The 14,873-nt window shown below is 42.4% G+C and overlaps 1 protein-coding gene across 2 annotated transcripts in view; it reads left to right on the top strand.

The window, feature by feature from the left end:
• Positions 1-13,752, top strand: part of tmem132e (transmembrane protein 132E) — a 367,148-nt gene extending 353,396 nt beyond the window's left edge. For both annotated transcript variants that reach the window (XM_014197869.2, XM_014197868.2), the window contains exons 8-9: positions 3,864-4,058; positions 9,756-13,752. In XM_014197869.2, coding sequence (XP_014053344.1) covers positions 3,864-4,058; positions 9,756-10,829 — 1,269 coding nt within the window. In that variant the 3' untranslated portion in view covers positions 10,830-13,752. The remainder of the gene's footprint in view (positions 1-3,863; positions 4,059-9,755) is intronic.
• The last annotated feature ends 1,121 nt before the right edge of the window (positions 13,753-14,873 follow it).

Below are 14,873 nucleotides of genomic sequence, written 5' to 3'. Positions count from 1 at the left end.
ATTACGAAATATGACCTTCACATGATTTTTGAGCTTTGTAATTAACATTCCAAAGCATATTGAGAACATTTAATTGCCAAAACATTGAAAACATTTAATTGTTTCTAACAACACAGAATTAAACAATTAATAAGAGTCCCATGATGGTAGGGATTGCCCATTACTGCTTATCACTTATTAACCATCTTTTATTCACATGACTTTACTTAAATAAAATATTTCAGATGTGTATATTTTTTTATTTTTATTTGATGACTATTATTTAATTTCTTAAAGTCATCGTCTCATCTCTGCTCAGGCAGTAGCAGCCAGACAGCCATCTAACGTTATCATACTAAACTCAGCAAAAAAATAAATGTCCTCTCACTGTCAACTGCGTTTATTTTCAGCAAACTTAACATGTGTAAATATTTGAATGAACATAACAAGATTCAACAACCGAGACATTAACTGAAGGCCTTAGCCCTCACCCTCCAATCCAACAGGTCCCAGACGTGCTCAATGGGATTGAGATCCGGGCTCTTCGCTGGCCATGGCAGAACACTGACATTCCTGTCTTGCAGGAAATCACGCACAGAACGAGCAGTATGGCTGGTGGCATTGTCATGCTGGAGGGTCATGTCAGGATGAGCCTGCAGGAAGGGTACCACATGAGGGAGGAGGATGTCTTCCCTGTAACACATAGCATTGAGATTGCCTCTCTCAGCCTATTGCGGACAGTCTGAGCACTGATGGAGGGATTGTGCGTTCCTGGTGTACTCGGGCAGTTGTTGTTGCCATCCTGTACCTGTCCCGCAGGTGTGATGTTCGAATGTACCGATCCTGTGCAGGTGTTGTTACACGTGGTCTGCCACTGCGAGGACGATCAGCTGTTCGTCCTGTCTCCCTGTAGCGCTGTCTTAAGCGTCCTACAGTACGGACATTGCAATTTATTGCCCTGGCCACATCTGCAGTCCTCATGCCTCCTTGCAGCATGCCTAAGGCACGTTCACGCAGATGAGCAGAGACCCTGGGCATCTTTCTTTTGGTGTTTTTCATTGTCAGTAGAAAGGCCTCTTTAGTGTCCTAAGTTTTCATAACTGTGACCTTAATTGCCTACCGTCTGTAAGCTGTTAGTGTCTTAACAACCGTTCCACAGGTGCATGTTCATTAATTGTTTATGGTTCATTGAATAAGCATGGGAAACAGTGTTCAAACCCTTTACAATGTGAAGTTATTTAGATTTTTACGAATTATTATCATGTGCGGGGCCAGGAAGAAGTGCAGTGGATTCTGGTTGTTGTAGATAATTAAAAAAATACACAAATCCAATTTTTTAGGTGCTGGACAGATGAACGTGTCAAAGAAAAAAAGCTATTTTTTGCAACTTTGGTATGCTTCCATAGGAAAATATTCAACCTAGTTTAGCGCAGAAAACGTGGTAATTAACTACAATGAAAAAAGGAATGTCTGCAACTGCTCCCATGGTGATTTAATCAGGCGCACAATAAAAACAATATTTCGATCCGAGTTGTAAACGTCGTGATGATTTCTCTCTAGAGAAACAGCGTGTAGAGCTCACCAAAAAAAATGCAAGTAATTGAACCAATATCGGTCAATTTGTTGTTTAATAATACAAAAAAACGACATTTTAGTTCATCGCTCAGCACTACTTTATAGGGCAGGGGTATTCAAACTCTTACCCTACGAGGTTCCGCACCCTGCTGCTTTTCTGTTCTACTTGATCATTAATTTCACACAGTCCCTGATTAGAGGGGAACAATTAAAAAACACAGTGAAACTGGCTTCGAGGTCCAGAGTTGAGATGAAGGGTTATACGGAAAGGGGGCCATTTGCGACACAACCATAGACATTGGTGAGGTGTACTTATAACACCCATTTCTGTCAGCATCACACAGAGTGTGATGGAGTGACGGAACGCTTGATAATGGTTGTTAGTACAGGAGAAGTGCATCCTAACCTATGACCTATGTACTGCATGGACCTATGTGTGGTATGGCTCCAAATTTGTGTTGCGTTAGCTTTGACCTAGATTCAAAATAATGTGTACAATCCACACTCTTAAAAGAGTTTAACTTAAAGGTACTTCTTTTCAGTTTTTTTATTTTTTATTAATGTTTTACTAAAAGACTAGTACTAGCCTACACATAGAAGTGGTTGATTTGTATGCTTTGGGTTATTTCTACCTATTTCTGTTATTTCTGTTCGTAATTACACAGTCATTTATTTCATTGTGAATCAATTATCGACATTCATTTTAACCAAACAAAAACAAAGCTTAGTTATTCACCCTGATAATTTACTGCTACCGCGGTGGCTACTCAAATGAGTCTGAAAAACACAGGTGCCTAACTCAAAGCTTTTTTAGAGACAAAACCCAGGGTGGAGACCTGTCCTGCTTAGAGTACTTCATCATTCAACTGAATTCCCCACCTTTTGTGAAACTTTAGAAGTCATGTATTCATGTACTTTCATCCCCCGCGGTTACATTTTATGAGCGTAGGGGAGAAAAAGGAGAGACGGACTACCAATGAACTGGAACTCTCCTCTCCAGCACATCTGATCCCGAAAATATGCATCTGGGAGTCCCCGACGGCAGACCTTGGGATCAGAAGACGACAGCTTTGTCCTCTCTGGTGACATATGCGGCCGGTGACGTCAAGCCACATTGAGCCATCATAAAAAGCGGTTAAAAGCATTCTATGTACACGTCACCTTACCAGACAGTCCAGCCTCTTCAGCACACTATACTCAACAGATCAGGATGGCAACTCTGTCTCTGTGTTAACGGGCTCTTACTACTTTTTAATGGGTGTTTTGAACAGGGAGAAGGGCTGTAATGATAACAGATTGCCAAATTAGTGTGCTGTTTAGGATGGTAAGATTTTGAGCACTATTAAATGTTATTATGGCCGATAGAGGCCAAATTAACAAAGGCAGAGGCTCTCAATGCTCCTCTTCACTGTAGATTTGGCATGAGCTCCAATTGCTACAGAAGTGGAACAACCAACCGGGCTCGGATGAGCAAGAGGGGAAATATTTGGATAGATAATGATGCACTATCCCTGAAGGTGAACAAGCTATTTGGATAATGAGAAAAGCCAGTCTGCGGTCATCTCTAGTCATCTCTAGCCGCTGTTGTCACCAGAGCAGTACACATACAATTAATAATGACTGGAAAAAGTATTAATCCTCTAAAAAATAGAGCTCAAAACAATCCAAAAATGACAAAACATAGGTCTTTGATGGGGGAGAACCTGTCATATCATCTAAACCATTTTACAGGCCTTCCTGTATTTTACACAGGCAGCCTTATACATCTGAGTGCTGATGTAAAAATAAAATAGAAAAGTTAAGTCCTTTATGACTCACAGAGGAAGGCGAGTGCTTCTGTGGTTGACTTTTCACAAAAGAAGGCGAGTGCTTCTGTGGTTGACTTTTCCCATATGACCTTTACGAAGCAATCGGAGGCAACAACAAAAAGGTGAAATAATGAGCTGTAAATGCCGTGTTTGGCCCCTTGATGGAGGCAGACCTGTCAAGGCCCCAAGATTAGCTCGAGATGGGTGGGGTTTTTATTTTGTATTTTGTGTACTGCAGCTATCCGATGGACTCACATTTTTGCCAACCACCCACTGGAGAGAGGTCAAGAGGTCAAGTGTAGGGCACAGGGAGGCTGTAAGTGGCAGCCCCCGGGCAGCATACGGTGTCAGGCGCTTTGGTTTTGGCTTGAGTGTCTCATTTAACACACACTTACACAGAAGATGGACAGAAAGACAGACTCATATCCCACTTGTCTGTATTTTCCTGTCATGACACAAAATGCTTGGTGTGACAGTCAAATGGTCTCTTGCCATTTGCAGGTGGAGTCTCCACTCGCCGTGGAGGCCATGTTGGGAGAGGTGTCGTTTTCCGTCACCGATGAGAAAGTCTCCATCTTGGAACTTCGCGTCCACGCCATCTCTGGACTTTCTTTGTTACTACAGCCCAGCCCTGGCAACAGTCACACTATGGTCGCCAAGGCAACTGGCCTGCAGACACTTGCTGCACCAAAGCAGGTACTGTATACTAATATATAAGATGATACATGTAGAGGGCATTGAGTTTATGTGTGGATGTCAGCTTTGAGGATATAAAACATTAAGAACCCCTGCTCTTTCCATGACAGACTGACCAGGTGAATCCATGTCAAAGCTATGATCTCTTATTGATGTCACTTGTTAAATATACTTCAATTAGTATAGATGAAGGGGAGGAGACTGGTTAAAGAAGGATTTGTAAGCCTTGAGACCATTGAGACATGTATTGGGTATGTATGCCATTCAGAGGTTGAATGGGCAAGTCAAAAAATGTAAGAGCCTTTGAATAGGGTTTGGTAGTAGGTGCCAGGAGCACCGGTTTGTGTCAAGAACTGCAATGATGCTGGGTTTTTCACGCTCAACAGTTTCCCGTATGTATCAAGATTGGTCCACCACCCAAAGGACATTCAGCCAACTTGACACAACTGTGGGAAGCATTGGAGTCAACATGGGCCAGCATTCCTGTGGAACGCTTTCGACACCTTGTAGAGTCCATGCCACGACTAATTGAGGCTGTTCCCAATATTAGGAAGGTGTTCGTAATGTTTAGTATACTCAGTGAATGTTTATAGACGTAAGCAACCTGTCATCATATTGTTTGGTACTCAGGTGAGTATAGATGAGTTCATTTTCACCAAGGTACCTATTGAGCTTGGTGTCTTTTGATCTTGTTAATAAAATACCACTGTAACTGTATGACTCATAGAACATAAAGCTCTTCTTCAATGTACAGACCTGATTCATGTTGGCCTTCATAGATACTCAATGACAAAATACATTTTCAGGTCTAAATAATAAAACATTGTCAAACCAGCTGCCTCATAGTACAGAAGGCATTGCCATGGTTACAGTGTCCGAATGTGCCAGGACATGCCTTCTCACACCTTTGGAGGAAGGTCACTCCAGCGAACACAACACTGTACTGTTCTCTATCTCTATAGTATGTCTTCTCATTGAAAGCCATTTAATACATGTTTTATCTAAATGGTGTGAAAAGGACATTCTATTCATTTCTATTCTCAAGGCATTGCAGCTGGAGCACCACAATTATTTGAAGTGGTGCTACAGCATGTGTTCATGAATATTCCTTAATGAACAAAAATCATACAGTGCATTCAGAAAGTATTCAGGCCCCTTCCCTTTTTTCACATTTTGTTACATTACAGCCTTATTCTAAAATTGATTAAATAAAAAATATCCTCATCAATCTACACACAATACCCCATAATGACAAAGCAAAAACTGTTATTTTGAAATGTTAGCAAATGTATTAAAGATAAAGAACAGATACTTTATTTACACGTATTCAGGCCCATTGCTATGAGACTCGAAAATGAGCTTGGGTGCATCCTGTTTCCATTGATCATCCTTCAGATTTTACTATAACTTGTTTAGAGTCTACCTATGTTAAAATCAATTTATTGGACCTGATTTGGAAAGGCACACACCTGTCTATTTAAGGTCCCACAGTTGACAGTGCATGTCAGAGTAAAAACCAAACCATGAGGTTGGTTTTGACACAATTGTGTCAAGGCACAGATCTGGGGAAGGGTACCAAATAATTTTTTAAGCATTGAAGGTCCCCAAGAACACAGTGGCCTCCATAATTCTTAAATGGTAGAAGTTTGGAACCACTTAGAGCTGGCCGCCCAGCCAAACTGAGCAATCGGGGGAGAAGGGTCTTGATAAAGGAGGTGACCAAGAACCCGATGGGCACTCTGACAGAGCTACAGAGTTCCTCTGTGGAGATCGGAGAACCTTCCAGAAGGACAACCATCTCTGCAGCAATCCACCAAGCAGGTTTTTATGGTAGTGGCCAGACAGAAGCCACTCCTCAGTAAAAGGCACATGGCAGCCCGCTTGGAGTTTGCCAAAAGGCACCTAAAGCACTCTCAGACCATGAGAAACAAGATTCTCTGGTCTGATGAAACCAAGATTGAACTATTTGGCCTGAATGCCAAGCGTCACGTCTGGAGGAAACTTGGCACCATCCCTATGGTGAAACATGGTGGTGGCAGCATCATGCTGTGGGGATGTTTTGCAGGGACTGGGAGACTAGTCAGGGTTGAGGGAAAGATGAATGGAGCAAAGTACAGAGAGCTCCTTAATGAAAACCTGCTCCAGGGTGTTCAGGAACTCAGTGTGGGGCACAGACAAGACAATGCAGGAGTGACTTTGGGACAAGTCTCTGAATGTCCTTGAGTGGCTCAGCCAGAGCTCGGACTTGAACTTGAACATCTCTGGAGAGACCTGAAATAGCTGTGCAGTCCCCATCCAACCTGACAGAGCTTGAAAGGATCTGCAGAGAAGAATGGGAGAAACTCCCCAAATACTGGTGTGCCAAGCTTGTAGCATCATACTCAAGGCAGGTAATCGCTGCCAAAGGTGCTTCAACAAAGTACTGATTAAAGGTTCTGAATACTTAAGTAAATGTGATATTTCTAGGTTTTTTTAACCTCCTAATGAAGTCAGTTGTATAGAGAAGTTCCAGGAAAACAACGAATGTTAAGTTCAGTTTATTAAACTAAGCATACAGTACTGAGTACAGTGCATAATGTAATTTGCCTATTTAAAACAAAGGAAAAGTTATGCAAGCCATTACATACAGATCTGTGAAAGCTTAAGACGAAAGCAATTGCTTACAGAGACTGATATCTTAACAACCTCTATGTTGTTTAGGTGCAAACCTCTTAAGGATCAGACCCTTTTTTTCAATTTTCGCCTAAAATGACATACCCAAATCTAACTGCTTGTAGCTCAGGACCTGAAGCAAGGATATGCATATTCTTGATACCATTTGAAAGGAAACACTTTGAAGTTTGTGGAAATGTGAAATTAATGTAGGAGGATATAACACATTAGATCTGGTAAAAGATAATACAAAGAAAAAACGTGTTTTCTATTATTACTTGTTTTTCCCATCATTTTTTAAATGCAAGAGAAAGGCCATTATATCACTTAGGAGTCAAGGCGCAATTTAGATTTTGGCCACTAGATGGCAGCAGTGTATGTGCAAAGTTTTAGACTGATCCAATGAACCATTGCTTTGTATCAAGTCTGCCCAAATGTGCCTAATTGGTCAATTGATACATTATCAAGTATATAGCTGTGCACTCTCCTCAAACAATAGCTTTCTGTAAATTGGACAGTGAAAGAATTTAAGTTTTCTGCCCATTAGACTTGTCTATGTCCTGGGAAATGTTCTTGTTACTTACAACGTCACGCTAATTACATTAGCGCACGTTAGCTCAACCGTCCCACAGGGGGACACCAATCCCGTAGAGGTTAATGCATGGGTGTCATTTTTTTATAGATACTAAAGTTGGAAAAACAGTCTTTCTTACCGGCATTACACCATAGGGGTTGATTTCCATAGGGAAACGTCAGTAACACTGCATCCAACCCGCTAATATGAACCTGGAATTGAACATCTGTGGGAAGCAGCTCATGAATTTTCATGACATCACACACATCCAGAAAATGGACTGTTGACGCTCGCAGTGCTCATTAGACTATTTGCCTTATTGCTGTGCTGCACCCAAACAGCCCTCCAACACACAAGCCTGAAAAGAAATCTGATTTGTTACAAAAACAGTGAATGTCTCATCACACCAGCAAAAATACATCTTGTTTAATAAAAGTCAGAAGAATCGGCCTTATTTACGGCATGTTTGAGTCTTGCAACTGGGGACTTCAGTTTCTCTAAATCCTCCCAAAGAATGAATTGGGCACAGTCCTTCACCTTTTCCTGAGAAGCCAGATCGCACTGTGTTGTTTCACACTTGGGTCGTTCATATTCCCCCACAACGAGAGAACATAGCCAGGTTTCAATGCCTTGGAAATTGGGGACGACAGCTATTGTTTCTCCACCAACTCTCTCTCTCTGCGCTGGCAGTGGCCAAACAAAACTAAACCGTCAGGGCCCGGCATTTAATTCCAATTTAATCTCACCTTCCGCTGCTTGGCCACCTTACATTTAATTAGCATAATGTATTGTCCTAAAGTGCTTTCTGAGGCTGGGCCATAAAAGGCAGCCAATCCCTCCACCAGTGGACCTCTCCGAGGGGTGCTCAGGTTATTTCACACCATTTCATTCTGTTTCACAGGAGAAACCTCACCCGCCGCGTCTGCTAAACGTCCCCTTTCTTACTCCATGAATGAATGAGAGCCATAAACTACAACTGAGGGAAGTGAATAAGCCAAGGTCTCTTTCTATTAGCCTGGAATCCGCCCCATTTTTATTATTTTTATTAGGTTATATGTGCATTTGATTAACATTTGTTCATTTCAACCATCCCGAATGTGAACTGTGATCTCGTTTGCCAGGGCAGCTATTGTCATTTAGCATCTAAGAACAGAGAGGATGCACAAATCCTCCCTTCTATGAGTCAGCAATGCTTTGGCTGTCTAAGTCACAGAGATCCTATTTAATTTTATGGTCTAATTTCCCTTCTGGGGAAATACTGTTGATCTGTTAACCACAGTTAATCCTGAGCTCTCCAAAGAGGACTTAATAAATAGGTAACAATGATTGATTCATTATCCTATTGAGGAATTATAATTAGAACATTCCAGTCACCCTCGAGTATACTGAGTACTTTGTTTGCTTTGTGTCTAACCTTTTTAACATGTTGGTGTACTACTAGTGGCTTCATCAGGACAGGGTGTCATACTCAATGTATTATTTAAATCACGTTTCAAAGGCCCCATTCATCTTGACAAGTGGAGATGACAGAGGCCCGTGTTCGAACAGGAATGTCATAGCAACCTTGAAGTTCAGTATCCTCCGCCTGAATCAAAGAAAAATATGTCTACACTCTCAAACAGAGCGTTCCAATCCAGACAGAATTTGGATAAATGCCTCTCCCGTTAGAATATGAAAAGACATCTCGGTTGGGGACTAAAAGTGCTCTGTCAGAAAAGCTCTTTTCTTTTGTCAGCCCTACAGAGCAGGTACGCTAGGCTGAGCTGAGAGGTATTGTTTTAGCAGGAGCCAAAGGAATGCTTCTGTCAAAAACCACCTCGTTACTTGGAGACATGGCCACCGAACATTGCCATTACTCTCATGAAGCCAGACTCAAGCTGTCAGGTAAAGTGCTGTGCAGTTGTGCAGCTCTGTCTGTTGTTTGTCTGCAGGACAACAGTTGCAAAACACCCACTCACCCCTCCTTTCTTAGAGCGAGCTTTGTGTTCGCTGGCATACACTACTGAGACAGACCGCCTGTGTGTGTCTCGGTCTGTGCCGAGGCAGGGGGTGCCGATGTTTAGAGATGCTTAGAAGATTTAGGGATCGAGCGAGTCAGAGACTTCAAAGGCAGGAATTGGACTCACATATATTCACATCATACATCATACGTAGAGGAGTGAAAGAGCATCTGTTTGAACCATCGAAATGATCAGTTTTCGAAGAAACAACTATATCAACCAATGTTTGTAATTTCTAAACATGAATCCTGTAGTTTGTTTTGCAGCATATTGTTATTTGGCAAATCTGTTTGTTTCTTCAAGACATTAAAAAGGTGTCTCTCTGTAGCCTTCTAGGAAAGTTTGTCCATGGGGTTACTGTATGAATAATGAATCTGTGAAATGCTCCGGCATAGCAAAAATGGCATTTGAAAGCTGCATTTACCTAACAAAAATACTAAAAACAACCTTTTCCTCTTGTTGGTATCACAGGAGGCCAGCTTGTCCATCTGGCTTTACTACAGCGACAGCACCGCATCGCCTCTGACCTTCTTCGACCCGAAGGACTACAACCTCAACGCTTCCACACTGGACGACAAGGTGGTGTCCATATCCCAGGAGCCTCAGCAGCGCTGGCCGGTGGTTGTGGCGGAGGGCGAGGGCTCCGGGGAGATGGTGCGTATGGAGATGACCATCTGCGAGGCCTGTCAGAAGACCAAGCGCAAGAGTGTCATAGCTTCGGCCCCTGTGTACGTGAAAGTCCGCTTCGGCCCGGAGGAAGACTCCGAGGAAGAAATGGAAAGCGAGATCGAAATCGAGCCAGCCCGTGTCACCAGGCGGCCGGTGGTGGACTCCAACCTCGGCGACGGAGGCTTCGAGCCGTCCAACGAGCAGCCGGCGAGCGTTCCCATCGACTACACCAACTTCCCGACCATCAGCAACCAGGAGAGGCCCACCGAGGGAGAGGAAGAAGAGGAAGATGATGATTTCATCCATGCGCCCCGCAGCATGACCGACTTGGAGATCGGCATGTACGCCCTCCTGGGCGTCTTCTGCCTTGCCATCCTGGTCTTCCTCATCAACTGCATTGTGTTTGTCCTCAAGTACCGCCACAAGAGAATCCCCCCTGAGGGCCAGGCCAATATGGACCATTCCCACCACTGGGTTTTTTTAGGGAATGGACAGCCCTTGAGGGCCCAGAGTGAGCTTTCACCCCAGACGGTGGAGAGCCCCATTAACCCCCTGGAAGGGGTACAGACTTGTTGCCATGGTGACCACCACAGCAGCGGCAGCTCCCAGACAAGCGTTCAGAGCCAGGTCCACGGGAGGGGCGACGGCAGCTCTGGGGGCTCCACCAAGGAGCATGGCGAGGAGGCCAGCTCGCCAACCTCCAAGCGCAAGCGCGTCAAGTTCACCACCTTCACCACGCTCCCCACAGAAGACATGCCCTACAACTCCATCCCCATTGCAGATGAAGAGGACATTCAGTGGGTCTGCCAGGACATGGGCTTCCAGGACCCAGAGGAACTTCATGATTACATGCGCAGGATAAAGGAAATAGCCTGAAGGGGCGGCTGTTAAGAAGCACCCTCCTTACAGCTTTCAAAAAATACTTTCCTTTCTATTTTTCTCTTTTTTCACTTTAGTGAGAGAGAACTTTTCACAAACAAAAAGCAAGGCCAACTACACTTCTGTTATTGTTCGTTTTCTTTTTCTTTGCACAGTGCCGTTTCCCGTACACACTTTTTTGGAAGTCTAAAAAAAATGGAAAGCCAAAGACTAGACGAGAATTTTAAACGCTAGAGAAATGGCTATGTCTGGATGTCCCTTCTACAGAGGTAGAGGAGTACACTCTCAAATGGAATTATAAGCTTCAGTCGTGAGCACTGTTCCGCAGGATGGATTTTAAGTGCTCCGTCACTCCTACTGGAGGTTAGTTAGCGAGCCTGATACGGACAGGAGTGTTTTTAGCAGGATGGGTTGGGTCTTGGCTCTGTGTTTGTCGGGTTGTCCCAACACCAAGTACCTTCTCCAACAAAGAGGCCTTCGATGTGCAGATTACATTTTCAGAGAAACAGCTTTTGGGACGCATTGTTTTACACCAACACAGAACAACATGATGGACAACCAATTGTCAAAGACGCTCATTAAAAACAATGTTACCAATTAATTTTATTTTGCCAGAGTAGGGAAGCATTCGTCAATGGCAGAACCTCCTTCATTGTTCTTGGTACAGCACATGCTATGATTTCATTCAATATCATTACTGTACATTTTGCTACATTTCATACAAATTCCAAGCCAGTGTCCTAATACTGGTTTCATACACTTTCCTGATTAAGTCTAATGCCTTAGAATGGGTTATAGAATGGGTTTCACCGATCACAACTGATTTCAATGCTGACACCCTGTTTTCACACTTTGGGTTAGGGGCCAGTGCGCAGGGCAATTATCCAAAACGCTACAACTTGTCAAAGGTTTAGTTATATTGGGAAATACAAAAGCGTGTACGTATATTGTGAAGTGAACAATCTTCGACATTCTTTGCATGAAAGGAGATACTGAGGCACAATCAGCAATTTTCCAAATTTGTGAATGTTTGTATTGTAATTATCTAATTATACCTAGACAATACTAAAGGACATATGTTGTATCATGCATTACATGCATGCCGTGCCAGACCTGCATCGTACAGCCCTCCCTCGTATGTACATACCATGACCAGCTGAGTTCCTCTTCAGCAGCAACATTACATTGAACTAGTTATTCATGCAGAGATAGAGAAGGGGGAACGTGTTGGCCCATCACTGTAAGCATAGAGTTTCCTCTGCAGTTTTTACTAAGATGTCCCACTGTACACCTGAGAATTACAATGGAAGAACTCTCATCCCACCAAAATATTTTGCAGCAGAAATCGTTCCATTTCCTTTTTTATTTTTAAACACGGTGACCTCGTGTAATCATGCTCCCCATTGAACACCAACGATTTTGTACCGAGTCACGATATTCATTTCCAATCAATCTAAACAGAGAATGAGAAGTACTATGTTTGGTCCAAAACATGTCTGTAATAAAGCATAGATGCTGCAAAGGAGCTGGTCATGACCATCACAGAAGCCAAGCGCACTGGTGCTGACGCATTGGGCTATTGTTATGGTGGTGACGCCTTTTAAGTTTCTCAGGACTGTCTGTGTTTGATGAAATCTTAAATGTAATACTAGGAGTTTTGGTTAGTGAACCTGCACAAAATAGAATGACTGCAAATGATAAATGCAATGGGATTCCATTTATAGGTTTGGTTATGTAGAAGTGTTGGCTAGCTAGAGTGTGATGAAATTTAAAGCACTGGGTGGGATGATGACTGATTCTTTGAAGATCATGTTTCCTACTGATCTGAAGATCTGCCAAGTTTTTTTCAAGAGTAATGGAAAATAAACAGGATGGAAAACTGTTCAATCAGTTTTTAATTCAACTTTATTTGTGTGCTCTAGGGTGTGGATTTGCTGTGTTTTTGTTAATCATATGATGTGCCAAATGACCACAATGGAAGAGCAAATGTCACCCAACCTCTCAATTTGAGTTATGAATCAATTCCAATCAATTAATTTCCACAAAAAACATCAACCTAGATGGCTGACATTTTGTCACCTGCTATTAAGTATTTTTTTTCCTATTCAGTTAATTTCATTTACAGCATGCCATGTGATGTGCGTTCCAAGTGGTTTCATTGAATAATGACCTAATTACACAATGTGATTAAATCTCAATCAAGCCCTATTAACATCTAAAGGTAAATGGTCTTCAAAATCAAAGACAACAATTCTTGCCCTCGCTTCAAACCCACGCTTTTACAAAGAAACCGGTTGAGGAAATGAACTGTTGGTTACAGCCAGACTTTTTTTCTTTCTTTTTTTTTTAACCCCCAATTTAAACGATGGTGTCTCAGGATGAATGTATTGATTCTCTACTGTACTTTGATCATCAGATGGGTATTTTGTCTCATGTATTACTATGGTCAACCCAAATCAGTACCACTGCTTAACAACAACGGTGGATTAAGTTTCTAATAGCAGCTTTTTAACATTATTTTTTTATAGTTCCGACTTTCCAATTTGATTATTCTTTCAGAGATCATAACAAATGTCTATTAGAAACATTTTATGGCTTCTGAGAATTTTTTTATGTTTCCTTTCTCAATGTATATATGTATATGCTAAACCATTTTTGTAATGTGACTTTGGTGAAGGTGTGCATACTTCAGTATACATCCTGTGTTTCTTCTGCAAGCCGCTGCTACTAGAGACTTTCTCACATGTGGATGAATACTTTTGAAGTGTACCCCCAGGTGGAGACATGGTGACCGTGCGCCAGCACACTGACAATACTATGTTCATGTACAGAGCACTGTTCAATTTCCTGTATTCTCCAGAAAAAGTAAACCCTTGTATTTCTCCCTTATATGTAAAGTACTAAAGAAAATACAATACATAAAAATCGTGTCCTTTCTACTCATCATTATAGCACTGTCAGAAAAAAGTGTAATTGGGTTACATACTGTGTATGTGTTCTAATTTATGGATGTATGCAGTCCCTTATCATTCAGTTTATCAGAAATAAGGAAGCCTAAAACTCCTGTCTGCAAACTCCACAACCACCACCACACACCAAACCCCAGACCCACATAAACACACACTTTTCATTCTACTACCATCATATGATTATAGGAGATTGGGACAAATTATAGTTGGGAGAAGTTAAATCAGAGATAGTACATTTAGTGAGATACCGCAGTTGGGATTCTCCCCATTGAGAAAAGTGTCCTCTGTTCCGGTCCGACTAAACGGGCGTGTCCTCTCGTGCCTGACTAACGGTCAGCATAGAACTACACAGGTCCTGCACTGACCTGATACAAAGTTGTTTTCCCTCCAGTTTGGTCAATTGAAGGGGGAAAAATGTGGGGTATTGAACTGCTCAGAACCCTTTCAACTTAGATCAAATTCAGTTCTAGTCTACTGATGCCTCACCCCCACAAATCTGGCAGGTTTCATCTAATGTCTCTGGTTAAATGGATCAGTACATGTAGGTAGGCACTCACTATCTCCATTTATTGTACCTAGCGAGCCTAGGGCGGACCAGTCAAAGTACAGATGTTAAATGGGAACCTGTGTGCCTGTCTGTTCCTGGTCTCCTACTGTATACGAGATACTGTATCTAGAGAATGGGTAATTTAGCCATCTGTCATTTAAGGCACGAGGACGGCTATATATCTGTTGGCCTCGGGGTAGGCTGACCTTAAGTCTTTCCAGTTAGATCTGCTGTCACGTCCTGACCAGTATAAGGGGTTATTGGTTATTGTAGTTTGGTCAGGACATGGCAGGGTAATGTTCTTGTTTTGTATTTCTATGGTTTTCTAGGTTGTGTATTTCTTTGTTGGCCTGGTATGGCTCTCAATCAGGAACAGCTGTACATCGTTGTTTCTGATTGAGAGTCATACTAGGTAGCCTGTTTTCACCTGTCCCTTTGTGGGAAGTTGGGGTTGCATGTGTTTTAGCCTGCAATCCTGTTCGTTCGATCGTTTTCTTGTTTTGTTTGTGTTCAATAAAAGTCATT

The sequence above is a fragment of the Salmo salar genome, chromosome ssa04 (genome assembly GCF_905237065.1).
Source record: "Salmo salar chromosome ssa04, Ssal_v3.1, whole genome shotgun sequence".
NCBI classification, from domain to species: domain Eukaryota; kingdom Metazoa; phylum Chordata; class Actinopteri; order Salmoniformes; family Salmonidae; genus Salmo; species Salmo salar.
Note: the sequence above shows the minus strand (reverse complement) of the source record. Positions and strands in the feature narration are given on the sequence as shown.